The sequence below is a fragment of the Aedes albopictus genome, chromosome 3 (assembly GCF_035046485.1).
Source record: "Aedes albopictus strain Foshan chromosome 3, AalbF5, whole genome shotgun sequence".
NCBI lineage: Eukaryota > Metazoa > Arthropoda > Insecta > Diptera > Culicidae > Aedes > Aedes albopictus.
In genome coordinates this window covers 431,696,968-431,711,985 of record NC_085138.1, presented here as the reverse complement: position 1 = coordinate 431,711,985, position 15,018 = coordinate 431,696,968, and the positions used below count along the sequence as shown (strand labels likewise).

General features: G+C 46.9%; 2 protein-coding genes across 2 annotated transcripts; both read right to left on the bottom strand.

Annotated features, from left to right (window-relative positions):
* Positions 1-561: 561 nt before the first annotated feature.
* Positions 562-7,566, bottom strand: LOC109417163 (uncharacterized). The gene is made up of 2 exons (XM_062858319.1): positions 7,211-7,566; positions 562-7,143 (listed from the first exon to the last, which is right to left on the bottom strand). Exon 2 carries the CDS (start codon positions 6,646-6,648, stop codon positions 562-564), a length of 6,087 nt encoding a protein of 2,028 aa, XP_062714303.1. The 5' UTR covers positions 6,649-7,143; positions 7,211-7,566.
* Positions 7,567-9,709: 2,143 nt separating this feature from the next.
* On the bottom strand, positions 9,710-11,735 carry LOC109621437 (glucose dehydrogenase [FAD, quinone]). Its single transcript, XM_020075452.3, has 2 exons — positions 10,080-11,735; positions 9,710-10,017 (listed from the first exon to the last, which is right to left on the bottom strand). The coding sequence occupies exons 1-2, from the start codon at positions 11,733-11,735 to the stop codon at positions 9,817-9,819; spliced, it is 1,857 nt and encodes a 618-aa protein (XP_019931011.3). The 3' UTR covers positions 9,710-9,816.
* Between the last annotated feature and the right edge of the window lie 3,283 nt (positions 11,736-15,018).

The following is a 15,018-nucleotide window of genomic DNA, read 5'->3' as shown; positions in this document are numbered from 1 at the left end:
GAAATATTCATCGTAGTGAAATTATAGCATTTTATTATTGATCTTTAACCATTCCCGAGTTAAAAAATCGGGGGTTATTTGTAAAGAGTAGTCAAATACAAAGTTGATTTCTGAAACATATTTGCTGTATACATTTTTTTCATAAATTCTGGCAAAATCTGATATCACAGCCGTTCCAACTAATTTGAGTAAATATCACTTCATTTGATGTATCACTCAAATTAGTTGGAAGGGTTGTGATATTAGTTTTTGCCAGAATTTTTGAAAATGATTGAATCCAGAAGTGAAAAACTCCCATATAAATAATATTTGATTTCGTAATTATTTTCATTCATTTCGCGTCCGCTGTATTGAACGAGTTTTGAATGACCATCATCCATACCTAGATTTGTTTTGATTTTGAATTGTATGAGTATAATTCTAACTTTGAATGATTTTCATAGCGTCTGTTTTGATTCTGTCAAATCGGCAATTGAATGAGAGCCTTCTTCAAATCATCTGATATTAGGCATGGGGCTCGGATGAGGCAATTTTCATTCAATTTTTGGCGGAGATTTTTGTTCAGTGTACGCTCGCTGCCTCATCGTCCAAATCATGCCGTGTGGTAACCGGCGCTCGTGCAGTGCTGCCAGAACATTCCCCGGCCCGTAATTCTGTCCCGGAGGCCACTTCCGGCTCAGGGTTACCACTATCTATCTCCATTCTGGCCAGCTTCACTGCCGCACGTTTGTACCTTCCGGTGCTGGTACGCACCCACGCTTGACGGATTCTTCCGTCGCCGGACGCGATGACTTCTTCAACTACTCCACGGACCCAGCACTTCCGGTTAGCACCCTCGACCACGTACACTACCTCTCCAACTCGCAATGGCCTCGATTCGCCGAACCACTTTGTCCTCTGGTTCAACGATGGCACGTACTCCTTGATCCATCGTTCCCAAATTACGCTGGCTAACTGCTGTGAACGCTGGAACGCGTCCCGAAGGGCCTCCGCCGGTTGGGGAGATGGCCGTGTCACGCACGGTTGGTTCGGAGATGCACCTCTCAGAAAATGGTTCGGAGTGAGTGCTTCTGCTTCTACGGACTGCGACAAGTATGTCAACGGACGGGAGTTGATGATGTCCTCCGCCTCAACGATCGCCGTCTGCAGAATCTCGTCCGTTAGCCTTCTTCCGTCATCGAGCGCTGTAAGCGCTTCCTTCACAGAACGTACCAACCGCTCCCAAACGCCACCCATGTGCGGTGCGGCCGGGGGGTTGAACGTCCACTTCGTCCTCGCGTTCGTCAGTTGGTCTGCACAGTCATCGCTGATGCCCTGCACAGACTCCACCACTTCCTTGCTGGCTCCTCTGAGATTCGTCCCGTTGTCCGAGAAAAACTCGACCGGCCAGCCACGGCGGCCGATGAACCGGTGTATCGCCATCAAACAAGACTGCGTCGTTAGTCCAAACGCCACCTCCAAATGCACTGCGCGTGTTACCATGCAGGTGAACAGTGCGATCCACCTCTTCTCCGTTCTGCGCCCTATGGTCACGTCGAACGGCCCCAGGTAATCGACTCCGACGTAGCTGAACGGCCGTAGATTCGGCGTTAGTCGCTGCACTGGCAGTGCCGCCATTCTTGGAGTTTCCGGACGACATCGATGTACCTTGCACCATACACAGGAAGCTGCCACTTTCCGGACTACAGCATCGACGTGGAGAATGTAGAACAGCTGCCGCAATTCGTTCTTCACCGCCTGACGGTATCCATGGCCACTCCGCTCGTGGTAATGCTGAACGATCAGCTGCGTAATCCGATGGTTGTCCGGTAGAATCACCGGAAATCGTAGGTCGAACGGTAGAAATTCCGCCCTCTCGGTTCGGCCTTCGATCCGAATTAATCCATCCTCATCGATCATCGGAGTCAGCTTGTACAGCGGACTGGACCTCTCGATCGCCATCCATCGGTCCACCGATCGGTCTTTGTTCTTCAACAGCACTTTCAGCTCGTCGATGAAGCTCTCCGACTGCGCTACTTTTAAAAGACACCGCTCCGCCTTCTCATACTCCTCTTGTTTCAATGGTATGCGAACTGATGCTCCTGTGGATGCCATCCGCACCTTCAGCTGGCCACTCGTTGCTCGCAGCGTTTCAGTCGGCAGCCTTTCCTTCTTTCGTCTGCAGTTCGACACGAACCGGAACACGCACGCGATCGTCCGTACCAGGATCGTCCACTTCGAGAATCGGTTTGCGTCCACAAGCACCGCAGGAACCTTCACATCATGCAGCAGTAGATGCACCCGTAACTCCTCCGTCGTGTTCGCCGGTGGCATATTCTTCCTCGGCCAATCTTCCTCGCTCTCGTACAGAAACTGCTGTCCTCTCACCCAAGCGCTGCTTGGCTTTGTATCCGGATCCTTACCCCACTTTGTCAGCTGATCAGCTACATTCAGCTTCGTGGGCACCCATCGCCAGTCTGCCAGTCTCGTCAGGCTCAGGATCTCTCCGATGCGGAAACCGACGAACTGCTTATACCGACGCTGATCAGATCGAATCCAGGAAAGCACGACCTCTGCATCCACCCAGAACGCCACCTTGGTGATGACGAAATTGTGGTTTTCACGCACCGTTTGCGACATCCGTGCAGCAAGCACCGCTGCCAGAAGTTCCAGTCGCGGAATCGACAGCTGCTTCAACGGCGCCACCTTTGCACGACTGGTCACTAGCGCGCACATAACCTCTCCTCGTACCATGGCTCGGAAATACGCCACGCATCCATACGCTGTCTCGCTCGCATCCGCAAATACATGCAGCTGCACATCCTGGATCTCTTCCGACCGTGCACTGCCGAAGTAGCTCCGTGGAAACTTGAATGCTCGAACCTCGGCCAAAATGTTCGTCCACCGTTTCCATTTGTTGAACGCCGCATCGTCGACCACGTCGTCCCACTGACAGCCTGTCCGCCAAAGATCTTGGATCAGCATCTTTCCTAATATTGTTACTGGCGCCAGGAATCCCATAGGGTCAAACTGCGCCATCACGATACTGAGCACGATTCGTTTGGTCGGGCGTACTCCTCCTCGAAGGACTGTCGAATACTCTGGTTTCGACGCGGTGGCGAAGCAGAAAGTGTCTTCGACCGTATCCCATACGATTCCCAGCACCCGTTCGTACTCCGTGCTCTTGTCCAGGCTGAAATGAACTACTGTTTCCCTGCTTCGCTCCCCGAGTTCCTCCAGGACCGCCTCTGAATTCGAAACCCAGTTCCTGATGTGAAAGCCACCGCGGGAGTGAACGTATTTCACCTCACTAGCTCTCTGGATCGCTTCTTCCACAGTGTCCACGCTATCGTAATAGTCGTCGACGTAGTGACGCTTGACTATCGCTACGGCCGCTTCCGGATACTGTTCCGAATACTGCTCGGCGTTCAGATTCTTCACGTACTGTGCTGAACTGGGTGAACACGTTGAGCCGAAAGTCGCTACGTCCATAACGTATACCTGCGGAGCTTCGTCACTGTTCGCCCTGAAGAGAAACCGCTGCGCCTGCTTGTCCTCCGATCTGATGCGAATTTGGTGGTACATTTCCTGGATGTCACCACCGAAGGCGATCGGACGTTTTCGGAAATGGCAGATCACTCGTGGCAGCGGAACCAACATATCCGGACCTTTAAGCAGCTCGGAATTCAAGGAGATCCCGTTCACCGACGCAGCAGCGTCCCAAACCAAGCGGACTTTGCCCGGTTTCCTAGGGTTCACCACGACGTTCAGCGGCAGATACCACGCAGTTCCCTGTGGTGTTTCCGCCAGCTCCACCTCAGTTGCTTTGTGAGCGTATCCCTTCGACTGGTATTCCTCTATCTGCCGACACACGTTCTCCTTCAGCGCTGGGCTTCGCTCCAACTTTCGATCAAGTGCCTTCATCCTTCGGTCGGCCATAGGGTAACTGTCGGGAAATCGCCTTTCGTCGCTTCGCCACAGAAGACCCGTTTCAAAACGATTGCCCACTCGCTTCGTCGTCGACTCGAATATCTTTCGAGCCCGCTTCTCTTCCGATGGCTCTGGTACGGCGAACGATGTAATCGGCGCTTCTTCCAACACGTATTGCTCCCGCATCATGTCATGGAGCTCCTGGTTGCTCACCGGTGCGACGGAGTGAAGATTCAGGTACGTCTGCACCATCGGTCTCCGCTTTTCGGAACCGTAAATCGTCCAGCCCATCTTAGACCGAACGGCGATCGGCTCATTCGGCTTTCCAACCCGTGACTCCAGCGGCGCGAACAGATGCAGATTATCCAGTCCGATGAGGATCGTAGGCACACCTGAGGGAAAGTCCTTTGCCGGCACTCCCGCGAGATGTGAGTATCGCTTGACCACCTCTGCGTACCGGATGTTCTGTTTGGGCAGCTGCAACTCTGATACCGTTCGCGTATTGAACAGCGGATACTTTTCCTTCGAGCCCTTCGCCGACATGGAAATCTCTACGGTCCGAGACTCGTTCTCAAACCGGTTGATGTTGCCGGTCCACGTGACTATCAGCGGCTCGAGTGTTCCTTCTGCTTTCAGCCGTTTTGCCACTGCATCATCCACCAGCGTCGCCGACGAACCTTCGTCCAGAAACGCGACGGTATCGTACTGTCGCTTGCCGACGTAGAGCGTCACTGACATCATTCGGAAGATAACCGTGCAGTCCGACTTCGCCTTTTGCAGCTGCACTGATTCTTCCACTCGGTGTAGCAGAGGATGATGACCCCCCTGGCAATTCCGCATCATGCAGCGGATCTTCGACGAACACCGACCTCCACTGTGTTTGTTCAGGCAGATTCCACAAAGTTTCTGCCTCTCGACTTCGCGTAGCCGCTCTGCGACGTTCATTCGCCTGAACTCATCGCAGTTACGGATGAGATGATCCGTTCGCTTGCATATCCAACATGGCCGGCTGGCCATCTCGTTACGAGAACCTTCGCTCTGCTTCCGCTCGGATTCGTGCACATGCACAAACTCCTTTTTCCTCGGATTCTCTCTCCCTGGCCGTGTTCGCTCATTCACTGACAGCGTTGAGAACTCCGTCACCTCGGAGACGTCGGAAACGATGTCGGTTGTGAATCGAGTGAACATCCTCAGCGGACTGTCCACTCTGCCGCGCTTATACCGGACCCAATCCAGCTTGTAGCTCGGCGGCAATTTGTCGACCAGCTCCTGCACTAGCATCGGGTTGTTGAGGTGGTCGCTGAGCTGTGCCGCCTCGAGATGATCGCACAATTGCTTTACGGTGATGCCGAAACTTATGAAGGTTTCCAGCCGATCGGCTCTCGGCGCTGGAGCGTTTCTCACCTTCGTCAGCAGCGTCTTCAACAGCTTCTCCGGCTTTCCGAACAAGTTCCGTAAATCAGCAATCACGTCCGGAACTGAGTCTGGTAGAACCAGCCTGCTTCTCACAGCCTCCAGTGCGTCGCCTTGCAAGCAGTCCTGTAGCCGCTTCACGTTCTCCAGATTCGAAAATCCGCACGCCGCCGTCGTATATTCGAAGCTGCTAATGAACAGCGGCCAGACTTCTGCTTCTCCCCGAAACTTTGGAAGGTGTTGCGACACCGCTTTACGAGCAGCTAGTTGCTCCCTGGAGATCCGACCAACGCTTGGTCCTGGTCCTTCAGCACCTCTGCTTCTCCGCAGACTGCTATGCCGGCTGCTTTCCGCCCGATCGTCTAGCTGCTCTCCGTAGATTCGGCCAACTCTTGGCCCCGGCCCGTCAGCAACCCTGCTCCTCCGCAGACTGCCACGCCGGCTGCTCTCTGCACGAACGTCTTTGAACGACTCGTCGCTGCTGCTGTCGCCATCACTGTCGCTGTCCTCACTTGTGCCAGCTTCGAATTCCGTGATCACCGGCACTTTCGACATCGGCTTTGGCTTGCCAACTTGCGTCGAGCATCCCGCTCCGAATTGTTCGTCTCCTTTCGGGTACGCTCCCCGAAAATCCGCGGTCGACGGCTTGACGACTGCCGCCGACTGATCCTTCAGCCACTCCTTCACTCTCTTCTTCGGATGGTCCTCCGAAGCTTCGCCAACAGCGCTTTCTTGGCCTTTCAGCGCGTTGACTCGGTTGACGCTGCTCGTAAACTGCCTCCGAATCGCTTCCCGCTTCTTCACAAACGCTTGCTCTGCTGCCAGTTGGGCGTCCAGTAACTTCTGTTCGTGCTCCAACTGCTGCTCCTCCATTTCGCGTTGAACCTGGAGTTCCAGCTCACGCATCTCCTGTTCTTGCCTCTGCTGCTCTTCCTTCCACGCCTTCTGCCGAGCAAGTAGCTTCTTCCGCGCCGCCATCTGCTTTGCAAAGGTCTTCTCCTTGGCGAGTTGCTCCTCTTCCAACTGCTTCTCAATCGGATCCACGTCAGAGCCAGCTCCCAGGTCGGACCCTCCATCGCTTCTTTGGCCGGACTTCTTGCTCCGCTTCTTGGCCGCTGCATCCGGAACTTTCAGCTGCTGCGCACTACTTGGGAGACACTGTGGGCACCGCCAATCACTGTTGACAACCCCTTGATCAACACCAGCGCAAGAAAAATGTGCCCAGTGTTGACACTTCCCACATTGGACCCAGTTTACGTCCTCAGACATCGACTCCGACATCGAGCAGAACAAACATTGCTCGGTCTTGGAGGGTGAGGAAGCCATTCCGAAGAATCCGATTTAAAATTTTTGATTTTGTTCGGATCAAATTCGGCGCAAACAATTTTTGTGAATCGGCCTTTTATTGTGGCAGATCAAACTGTAAGTAATAAATTTGACATTTTCGTCAATGATAATACAACTTGTTTAGTATGAATTCACTTACAATTTTAGTTTGATTTTCTCCTCTATTGGCTTCCCTTCTACCTTCCTTTGCAGGCAACGTAGCCACCTAATAAATTATTACATTTGTATTTGAGTCCATATCAATTTGTTATAATAAATAAACTTACGAATTGTGTCCTCGAAATACTCCGATTTGGACCACTGTGCAAAGTCTCGTCCTCGTCGTGCGTCGATATCTGTTGTCAATGTTATGTTTACGTTCAATACATCAACTTTCTCTAAACTCTTCATTTACCTGGTTTCTCAAGTCTGTTGTCTAAACTGTCTCTTCCCGTCGGGCCTCCAGCTCATCAACCACTAAATTTTACTCCGCGGCTTGGAAATACAACGAAATATTTTTGTTACTTTCCGCTCTAAAACGCATATAAACTTTCCTACTTACTGTATTAGTTTGTGATCATCTGACCAAATCTGATCCGAATTCAAGAATCCACTAACAAATCACCCGCGGAACTATTCTATTTCAAGTTACTTTCCTTAAACTGCCCTATCATCAAATTTCGCAAATGGTAACTAATTCAATTTTCTTCCACTTTATTCCTCTTATCTCGACCACCTATCTTCTATGCACTACCTTTGTTTATGTTTTCCTTTCAACTCTCCTTTGACGGCTTTCCATCTCTCTTTCAATACTGTCATCTCTTCCGTCACTCTGACACCTGTCAACCGACACTTACGCTCGCTGCCTCATCGTCCAAATCATGCCGTGTGGTAACCGGCGCTCGTGCAGTGCTGCCAGAACAACTTGGAAGGGTGAAGAAAAAAAACCTTCAAACCCCTTGAAATGCCTCTGAAATGCTTTCAAGCACCCCTGAAACCTCCATGATCACATTGAAATCTCACACACATTGACACACATTGGAACACATACGGCTCCAGAAATCCCACGAAACACCCCTGAAAACTCCTTGTAGCGCCCTCTGAAATTCTGTCAAACACACCTGAAGCCTCTCGGAGCTTCTTCAGAAATTTCTGAAACTCCTTGGAACTCCCTTAAGGACAGACTTGTAAGAATCCCAAAATGGCCGCCACAATGGCCGATTTTGGCACCTACTCACGATTTCAAAAGCACAAATCTCTTCGTAAACAAAACCAATGCACCTGAGCTTTTTATTTTAAGCTAATTACAAGTGAGCAAGAACAGAATAATGATATACATTGCTGTTTGAAGCTTGCATCTTGAGATTTGTGAGTCTGAAGCTTCGATGCAATGTTGAAGCGGGATTTCAAGACGTTTGTCCTTAAAACTTTTAAACCCTAAAATACCTTGAAACCTCCGTGATATCATTTAAAATCCCTTATGACGTCTTTAAAATGCTCCTGAAAAGCCTTTGAAGCGCTCTTGGAATGGTATTTAACACCCCTGAAACGTCTCGATACGTCCTAAAATGTTCCTTAAAACCCCCGTAAACTCTCTAAAACGCTTCTAAGATGGAGCCTCGTAGCCGTGCTTCTAATCGCACCATGCTGTGGGGTGAGGGTTCGATTCCCGCTCCGGGCGATGAAACTTTTCGTGAGAATAGTTTCTACTCCGTATCAACTGGTGCATGCTCCGTGTGTCCTTTGTGAAATGTTAAGTTTCATTCACTCTGTACAGCCTTTGGCTGAAGACGGTGTCCTCGTTTTTTTTTAACACCCCTGAAACCCATTGTATAACACCTTTAAAAAGCTTCTGAGATCACCCTCATCCGCTTTTTTGAAACGTGCCTGAAACCCCTGAAATACTATTTAAACGCCCCTGGAATCGGCGTAATCCCTTTGAATCATCCCTCCCCCTCTCTCTTCTTGGCGTAACGTCCTCACTGGGACAAAGCCTACTTCTCAGCTTAGTGTTCTATGAGCACTTCCACAGTTTTTAACTGAGAGCTTCCTCTGCCAATGACCATTTTGCATGTGTATATCGAAGATACTCTATGCCCAAGGAAGTCAAGGAAATTTCCTTTACGAAAAGATCCTGGACCGACCGGGAATCGAACCCGTCACCCTCAGCATGGTCATGCTGAATACCCGTGCGTTTACCGCCTCGGCTATATGGGCCCCTGAATCAACCCTAGACGCCCTTAAATGGCTGATACCTCTCTAGAAAAACACCGATTGAAATGCCTTGAAGCGTCCCCTGAAACCTCCCTAATCCCATTAAAATCCTAGTAATTCATTTGAAATACTCCTGAAACCCATAAATCATTAAAAAAATTCTTGAAATCCCCCGAAAAGACCACGAAAACCCCTTGAAGCGCCCCTGACATGCCTCAAAACGCCCTTGGAACCCAATCATACCATTAATACGCCCTTGAAACAACCGTAAACAATTTAAAATGATCGTGAAAATTTAAACACCTTTAAAACGTCTCTGTAATCCTCCTTGAAATGCTATCAAACTGCCCTGAAACCACTCTGAAATGCCTCTGGAATGCCTTGAAACGCCCATGGAAACCTTTGTAAACATCCTTCAAACGCTCCTGAAATGTCTCGAAACGCCCTAAATACTTCCCTGAAGCACTCCGAAACTCTCTGAAACGTCTCTTAGAAGTCTTGAAACGCCCCGGAAACCCCTTGACGGTTCCTCTAATCCCCTCTCCCATGAATAATCCTCATGCGATTACATATGAATGCAACTGGTTTTCAACTCCTGTATATTATATTGGCAATAACACACAAACGATTATGGCTACTCCATTATATGGCCTATTTGGGTTCGGTGGATATATCAGCGCTTTTATCAGATATGCTATGTTTTTGAGTGTAGATCACCTTGAAGTTGAACCAAATTGCAAGCGCAACTGTAAGTACAACTACCGTTGTGGTTTCGGGACTAGATTATTCAATGATTAGTGCAGAGTTGAATGGTTGAAGTACAACCTGCTAGATCGGTTGAGCCAGGTTCTTTTTATATATGTTTATCCATCACTGACTATTTATTCTCGTATTTGGCAACATTTCATGTATTATTTGTACTACTTAGTATATCACTTAACATAATTGGATGCATTACGGTAGATAATTGTCCTCTTTGATCATATCAGCCGCTTTTTCGCCTATCATATAAGCATACGCCGAGGTATGCCCGCTGGGTGCCACCGGAACGATACTGACATCGGCCACCCGCAATCCACGAATGCCGTGAACACGCAGCCGATGATCGACGACCGATGTTCGATCCCAAACCGGTCCCATTTTGCACGTGCCGACCTGTTTGAAGAAATGGACCGATTAATGATTTATTTGGTGTACAAATTTACGACAAGTCTCACAAAGTGATATCCAACGTAGGTCAGGGTCATGGCGTAGCAGCGCCAGTAATCGTCCGTGTCGAACGGAAGATGTGTGCAGCCGGGCACTTTCGTTCGATATGGCTCAACACCCAATTCACGGAAGGGTTTCTGACTAGTGATTTTCATGGCCGCTTTCATGGCGTAGACCAACGCTTGTAGGTCGCGATCATCTTCAAAGTACTGATAGTGGAACAGAGGGTGATCATATGGGTTTTTCGATTTAAGACGTAATGAGCCTTTCGTGGTTGAATGCATCACGATGGAGAGATACATGAAGGCGCGCTTTTTGTAGAGCGGTTTGAAATAGGTTTCTAAAGTTTCGTCTTCAATCCTGAAGTAGCGGCGTGCTGCTGGCGTATAATCATCGCCCGGAGTGGACAACAGTTGAACTAGCTCTACGTCAGGCCAATTTGGGTCGGGGTACGGTGCGAATGGTGTTTTCAAATATGCAAACCCTTCAGCTATTGCGGATGATAGTGGACCACTCCCCAAAATGTATTTCACGATGTTTTGAATTGAAAGAACCTTGTCGCCATTTTCGTTTTGGTCGTTTAACTTCGAAGCAGTGAATACTGGTCCCAATACGGCAGGATGATCATACAATTCGTTCCCAACTGGGAGATCTTTGAACACTTCAATTCCCAATTCTTCTAGATGCTGTTTTGGTCCAACTCCTGACAACATCAATAACTTTGCACTACCGAATGTACCCCCGGATATTATCACTTCACGTTTCGCCTTGGCTTTATGAACACTTTTGTTTCTTGTGTATACCACTCCTATAGCTCGGTTTTTGTTAAATATAATTCGAGTGACCCAAGCTTTAGTAAGAATGTGTAAATTTTTGCGATCACCAATAGGTTGCAGAAACGATGCTCCTGCTGACATTCTTCTCCCTTGTTTAATCGTAAATTGAGCATAGGATGTCCCATACTGCTCTGGTCCATTGTAGTCAACGTATGGTAATCCAACTTGAATTGCACTTCTCACAAAAGCTTCGGCGATCGGTGTTCTATAAGCTGCATCTTCCACTGATAGAAATCCTCCTTTTCCATGAAACCCATTCTGATCAAAATCACGTATTTTCGCATCTTCTGATTTCATAAAATATGGCAACACATCTTCGTAACTCCATCCGGGATTCCCAGTCGCGTTCCAGTAATCGAAATCTCTTCGGTTTCCGCGCGTGTATAACATATCATTGATGATCGTTGAGCCTCCTAAACCTCGACCTTGATGCCACGCACAACGGCGATCTACCAAACCCAAACATGCTTTCTCCTGCCGTTCAGTCACATACGCATAATTGTAATCAGTTGCAGCTTGAGTAAAGAAAACTCCGGGCACTTGCTGCAGCAGCGGAATTTCAGCTTTTCCAATCTCCAACAGTAGCACCGTTACAGCAGGGTTTTCACTCAACCGGTTGGCAATCACAATTCCGGCTGGACCAGCACCAACCACAATGAAGTCATACACATCCAACAGCACCGGATCTGGATCACCATAGTTAAGTCCTAACCACTGGCTAAAATCAATAAAATTTCCCAGTGTCCTGTTGTTATCATTCACACTTTCGGCCCCATTCAAAGCAACCCCTAGAGAAAGAATTGCAATGTTAAACCAAACTCGCGCCATTGCACCACCACCACACTGACTGTACCCGAACACACGCGATGGAACGACGATTGCTCCGTGGTCATTGCTTTTCGGCCGTTAATTTGAACTGATCCTGTCGCGGGTCGGTGATAACCGTTTTATATAAACTATTGGAGCGATAGATAAATTTGACGACCATGACCGGTCGGAATGGAATCGGAAACGACAGTTGAGTTGTTTCACGAGTGCAACGAGTGCGACGAAGTTTTTTTTTAATAAAATAAAAATTAAAGCAACATTTTAATGGCTTCGGCTTTTTAAAGTTTGATTTAATCTTAAATTTAAACTGAAGCCTTTTATACCATTGACTAGACACATTCCATGCGTAACGTTTTGAGCGAGAATCAAACTTTTGCTTCCAAAAATTGTTACGTTGGTTAATACATACTAATCCGCATATCAAACGATCAAATTGGTATAGATGATTCAATTTATGCTTTCTTATTAGGAATTGGACCTTTTTGCTTAGAATGAAATCAAGAAATACGTCGTAACGGGACACCATAGAAAAAATGACAAATTTTGAATGAACGCCACTTAATTTGCTACTTCTCCAGACAGTTTTCAAAGTTTCGAGTACTAGGGTAGCGAACTACTTGGGCAGTGGCCGGTATTTTGGGCACTCTTCGCTATAACTCAGTCAATTCCAAACCAATTGACTTGAAATTTTGTACACGGCTAGATACTACATGTATCTCATCGCGTTCCAAATATTGTGTCAATTGGTTCAGAATTGGCTGAGTTATAGCAGAAAAGTGCCCAAAATAGGACCCCTGCCGAGATGGTTCCACTTCCCTATTAGAAGAATATAAATACATAATTGTCTTCATTTTTGTGCAAAAAGAACAAAAATCGACAGCAGGAGCCCGATGATGTTGAAAAAACCGCGGTGTAGAAGTGCGTGGAATGAACCCATTCGCCGGATGTAAATGGAGACATGTATTTGCAGGACATAAAAAGAGGAAGATTTATGCATAATTTAAGTCATCATTTTTAATGAGCGAACCTAATTCTAGAGAAAAGGCTTTGCTCCTGCGAGTTTGAGACGAGGCCGAGAAGGTTTCTTGAGGTTTCAGGAGAGCCTGAAAGAAGGAGATTCCAGGGGTTTTTATGGTTGATTTAAGAGCTCCAGAAGTCCAGGGGAATTTAAAAGGGCATAAGGTGGTTTTAAATAGTTTAAGGCAGTGCTAAAATGTCATTTCGACATACCTAGATTCAACCACCTACAGCTCATTTCAGAAGCTGAACCTGAAAATATGGTGTATGAAAAACTTGTGCGGCTAGACCAAGTCTACAAGAAAACGGAAACCGCTTTATCTCCAAAATTTAAAGTAAATGTCATCGGCTATCTTAGAAAAACACCAATTGATATTCGTCATAAATTTCAATTGGCTTTATTTCAATGATGACATTGACCTTAAATATTAAAGTGAGAGCGGTTTTTCCGCGACTTTCTTGTACAACTGGTCAAGCCGCTCAAGTTTTTCATACATCTTGTTTTCAGATTCATCTTCTGAAATGAGCTATAAGTGGCTGAATTTAGATATGTCGAAATGACATTTTCAATCGATGACATTTTTTTTTGGTTTCAGGTGCGTTTCAGAAACAGCCCAGGGAGATTACGGTGGGTTTCAGGGTGTTTAAAGATTTATGTTAGAGGGATTGAAGCCCTTTCAATGGTGTTTCATGATGTTAAAGAGCCGTTTCAGAGGGTTCAGGGCCGCACAGGAACCCCTTGATGCGCCCCTAAGACCCACTACAATTCCCTGGGGCTACCCCTGAAATGCCCCTGAAACGCCCTATGGGACTCTTTGAAATGCTTTTGAGACCTCCTCAAATTCACCTGGATCCTCCTGAATCATCCCCTTGAACCCCCCCTAGAGTCTCTTGAGATCCTCTGGAATTTCCTTGAAAACTCCTAGGACTCCCTGAAACGCCCTCGAGACAGCCAGGAACCCCCACTGAAACCTTCTGAGATTTCCTGGGACACCCCTAAAATCCTATGGATAGAGAGCGAAAACACCCTAGGAGGGAGCTCCTACTGGAGCAGGTCCCAGGACGAAGGACAGAGCGAGCGAGCAGTGACTGGAAGAAGGTGTGGTGCAAGAGCGAATGCAGCCTGTACTACGATCGCAGAGCAAAAACGCCAGCTATAGCACTTATTTGGCCATGCTGCACCTGCAGTGCTTGAATACAAGTGAAGATGAAAATACGATCAGTTATCAACGCCAACCACCACTACAAACGACTACCCAAAGGCCACAGGGAGCAAAAAGAAACTAAACCATTCCTCGTCAGTCGGTTGGCTGATAAAGTAAACTGACTGCAGACCATTTGTTCTTACCTGTTGCGGTGAGGGAGAGCTCGCGAAATGATTCAGTGGATTTATTTAGTGCTAAAAAAATGTAAAAAATAATCATTTTGTCAGTAAGGGTATGTTGAAGGTGACTATTACATTCGATCAAATATGAGTTTATGTCATTTGCTATAATATGGGATAAAAACCAAGTATGTTCATTGCCGTATACACCGGCGAAGAGAGAGATTTAGATAGTTACGCATCATCATTCCACACTATTACACTGTTCGACAAAAAAAAACTTTTACCGTGATCAAAGACCCCATTAGTAGGGCATAAAAGCGCATGGAAAATGTAGAAAAATGCCATTTTCAAATCTGTTGGAGCACCCCTAGGAACTTTTTGGATTAGTTTGAATTTTATTCATTTTTGAAGGTATGACACGAGCTTTAGAAATCATCATAAACACATTTGAAATACAATATCTTTGAAATGCAATTTTGTGCACCGCTGAAATTTTCACAGATCTGAGAAGTAACTTTGATAAATAACTAGTCAAAATTTCAGCCTATTACGACATTCCATTTCATTGATACATACCCGGGAAGAATCAAATATGACTTATATAATACAAATCCTTGAAGTTTTCTCTTAATTCAACCACAAAAAGCAAGCCCCTATCCTTATCTATTCATAACAAAATAACTATTTTACTTTGATTTGACTTCAAAATGCTACACTTATGATCTAAATAATTAAATTCAAATTTTCGAGAAGAAAATCCGGTCGATTTTTCTAATTACTAACGTGGTAAGCCTGTGTTAAAATAAAAATAAAATAAAATCTAATACATTTATAATTTGCGATCGGTACAGAAAAAACGTATCCAGTGTTTTCGTGAGTTGTCTATATTCACTAAATGTTTCGAAGCCATACCAAGGTGGTAAAATTGATAACTTTATT